The sequence below is a fragment of the Bombus bifarius genome, unplaced genomic scaffold (genome assembly GCF_011952205.1).
Source record: "Bombus bifarius isolate JDL3187 unplaced genomic scaffold, Bbif_JDL3187 scf7180000010108_frag, whole genome shotgun sequence".
In the NCBI taxonomy this organism is placed as follows: Eukaryota; Metazoa; Arthropoda; class Insecta; order Hymenoptera; family Apidae; genus Bombus; species Bombus bifarius.
The window spans coordinates 1-3,004 of record NW_022885516.1 but is presented as its reverse complement, the minus strand read 5'-3'; the positions used below and the strand labels follow the sequence as shown (position 1 = coordinate 3,004).

At 66.8% G+C, this 3,004-nt stretch overlaps 1 protein-coding gene across 1 annotated transcript; it reads left to right on the top strand.

Annotated features, from left to right (window-relative positions):
* Window positions 1-308: 308 nt before the first annotated feature.
* Window positions 309-2,993, top strand: LOC117216067 (the record flags this gene model as incomplete). The annotated part of the gene is made up of 2 exons (XM_033462590.1): window positions 309-2,426; window positions 2,502-2,993. Coding segments are annotated over exons 1-2 (2,610 nt in total), but the record flags the coding sequence as incomplete, so codon positions are not given.
* Window positions 2,994-3,004: the final 11 nt, after the last annotated feature.

Below are 3,004 nucleotides of genomic sequence, written 5' to 3'. Positions count from 1 at the left end.
TGGGGAGCACGAGGCGGGCATGGGTTCCCGGGGCATAGGACCATGCCCTGGGAAACCCCGATGGATCTGATGTTCTCTTACAGTCGGGTGGCGGCCGATCGGTGCCCTTGGCACCCGTCGGTTCGCCGATCCGGTGCGGAGAACTTCGGAGAAGTTGGCGGGCCCATGTCTGTCAAGACCACTCACCTCACCTTCTCGCGGGGCTCCCTGTCGCCCTGCACCGGCTTCGACCGGGGCAGGGTGCGAAAGAGTGAGTGGCACCAGGACGGAGACTTCGACGACGACCTTGGCGAAAAACAAACAAAAACATGGAAATGGAGAACAGAAACGACAACGTTTACGGTGCAGGGGAGGGATACCCCAGTACCGGCGCAGTCGTGGGTAGTGAAGTGGGCCCCGCTGCGTCGATATCTCGCGACCACGGCCGTCCGAGGGTGGACCGTCAGGCCCCCGGACGCGTTTATACGACTGGCGACGGAACAGCAGGAGAGAGGAGGAGGATAACCACAGGAGGACATCCAGAGGATGACAGGACGGAGACCGCGGAGGAGCCTCCGAGGAAGGCGACGAGACGTTCGCCGAGAGCCGCGAACAGGTCCGAGTACGTTTTTCTCGCGCCGACCACGATGGACGACGGTACGACACCGCTGGCGGGGGGATCGCGGGGGCGGGCGAGGTCCGACGACGAGGAGTCGGTCGCCTCGTTCGCCTCGCGCTCGTCGCTGGCTTCGATGGCGTCCAGGTGCAAGAGGAAGAGAACGGGAGCCACGACAACACCGGAGGTGTCGGAAGAGCTGGAGGTGCAGATGAGGACGAGCTCCCCGGCGGAGATCAGCGCGGGTTTGACGATGCACGTGTCGGAGATAATGCACGTCGCGACGACGTCGTCAAACCTGAAGGGGACTTACATCAGATCCCTCAAAAACGCGGCGAGTTACATCACCGCCGCCTGGAACGAGGAATCCGCGAGGAGGGCGAGGCCAGCGCGAGGCGCCGGCGACGACGTGCACGCGAGGCTGTCCGTGCTGGAGGGGGAGAACGCGGCCCTCCGCCAGGAACTGAGGAGACTGGCCGCCCACGTCAACGAGTGCCCGCGATGCGCCGACGCGGCGCCCGAATACGCCCGCCCGCCGTGGGAAGGCGGAAACGACAGGACGCGGCTGGACGCCCTGGAAAGAGCGGTCCGAGAACTGGGACCCTCCATTCTCAGGACAATCGAGGAACGATTCGGGGACGCGCGACGGCAACGCACCCCCGAAGGACGACCCAGCGGGGACCGCCCCGTCGACCCTCCCGCGGCCCAGCCGACGCCGACCCGAAGGGAACGGGACGACGGCGGATGGGAGTTGGTGGAAACAAAGAAGAAGAGGAGGAGAAACAAGAAGACGGCGAACCGGACGAAGGCAGCCGTCGCCGCCGCCGCCGGAGCAGAGGCGGCGAGGAAAGGATCGACCGCGCCACCACCGACGCGGGTACAGCGGCAGCAGCAACCCCAGCCCGGCGGCGCGACGGGCGCACCGAAGGCGAACGCCCCCGCAATGCAGAGAGGACCACCGCGGACACCCAAGGTGGTCACGCCCCCTCGCGCACCGCGAACATCCGCGGTGACCCTGACGTTAAACGAGGGAGCGAGGATGTCGTACGCCGACGTCCTGGAGGCAGCGAGAACGAGGATTCCGCTGTCGGAGCTCGGGACGGAGCGCCTGGAGATGAAGAAGGCGATGACGGGCGCCATTATAATACAAGTTCCCGGCGACAAGGACAGGGGAAAGGCGACGCTACTGGCGTCGCGGCTGGCCGAGACCCTGGACCCGACGGCGGTGAGAATCGCCACCCCGACCAGGATGGCGGAGCTACGCGTGACCGGGATAGACATCTCGGTCAGGAAGGAGGAGCTGCGGAGAGCACTGGCCTCGGCGGCGGGATGCGGCAGCGCGGAGGTGCAGGTGGGCGAGATCGGCGCCACCAGAGGCGGCCTCGGGTCGGCATGGATCAAGTGCCCGGCTGCAGGAGCCCGCAAGCTGGCCCAGGCGGAGAAGATAGCCCTGGGCTGGTCAACGGCGAGGATAAGGGCCGTGCCGAAGCGCCCGTTGCAGTGCTTCAGGTGCCTGGAACTGGGGCACGTGCGCGCCACGTGCGTATCCGGCGAAGACCGAGGGCACCTGTGCTACAGGTGCGGCGGGAGCGGACACCGCGCCAGAGGCTGTCCCGCCTCCGCTCCCAAGTGTCCGCTGTGCGAATCGCTCGGGGCACCCGCGAACCACAGGATGGGCGGAGAGGCGTGCAATCCCCCGAAGGTCAAGAGGAGGAGACCGACCCGCCAACCAGCAGCGGTAGCAGCAGCAGCAGCCGCCGCGGTACGGACACCAGGAAGCGCCGCCGAACCACCAACAGCAGCGGCGGATGGCCGGGAGGAGGCCATGGAGGTGACGGCATAGTTCAAGCGCCTGCTGCAATGCAACCTCGGTAGGTCGAGACGAGCGCAAGATCTGCTCGTCCAGACCATCCGGGAGAACGAGGTGGCCCTAGCGGCGGTGGCCGAACCGCACCGTATACCCGACTCGCCCAACTGGATCGGGGACCTGGACGGATCCGCGGCGATAACGTGGACGTCGGCCTCGTGCGTCTCGCTGGACCGTGGCAACGGCTTCGTCGCGGTCGAGTGGCTAGGAGCGGCTGTGGTGGCGGTGTACGTCTCTCCGAACATCGACCTGGCCGCGTACGGGGACTTCCTGGACCGAGTCGGCGAGTGCATCCGAGGATGCCTCCCCCGCCAGGTGCTCGTGCTGGGGGACTTCAACGCCCACTCGACCCAATGGGGAAATCCAAGGACCAACTCCCGAGGAAGGATGCTCACCGACTGGGCAGCGGGTCTGGGGCTCCTGCTGGCGAACAGGGGCTCGGCGAGCACCTGCGTGGCGTGGAGAGGATCCTCGGTGGTGGACATCACGTGGGCTACCCCGGAGCTGCTCGGGCGAATCCGCGACTGGAGAGTGGCCGAGGG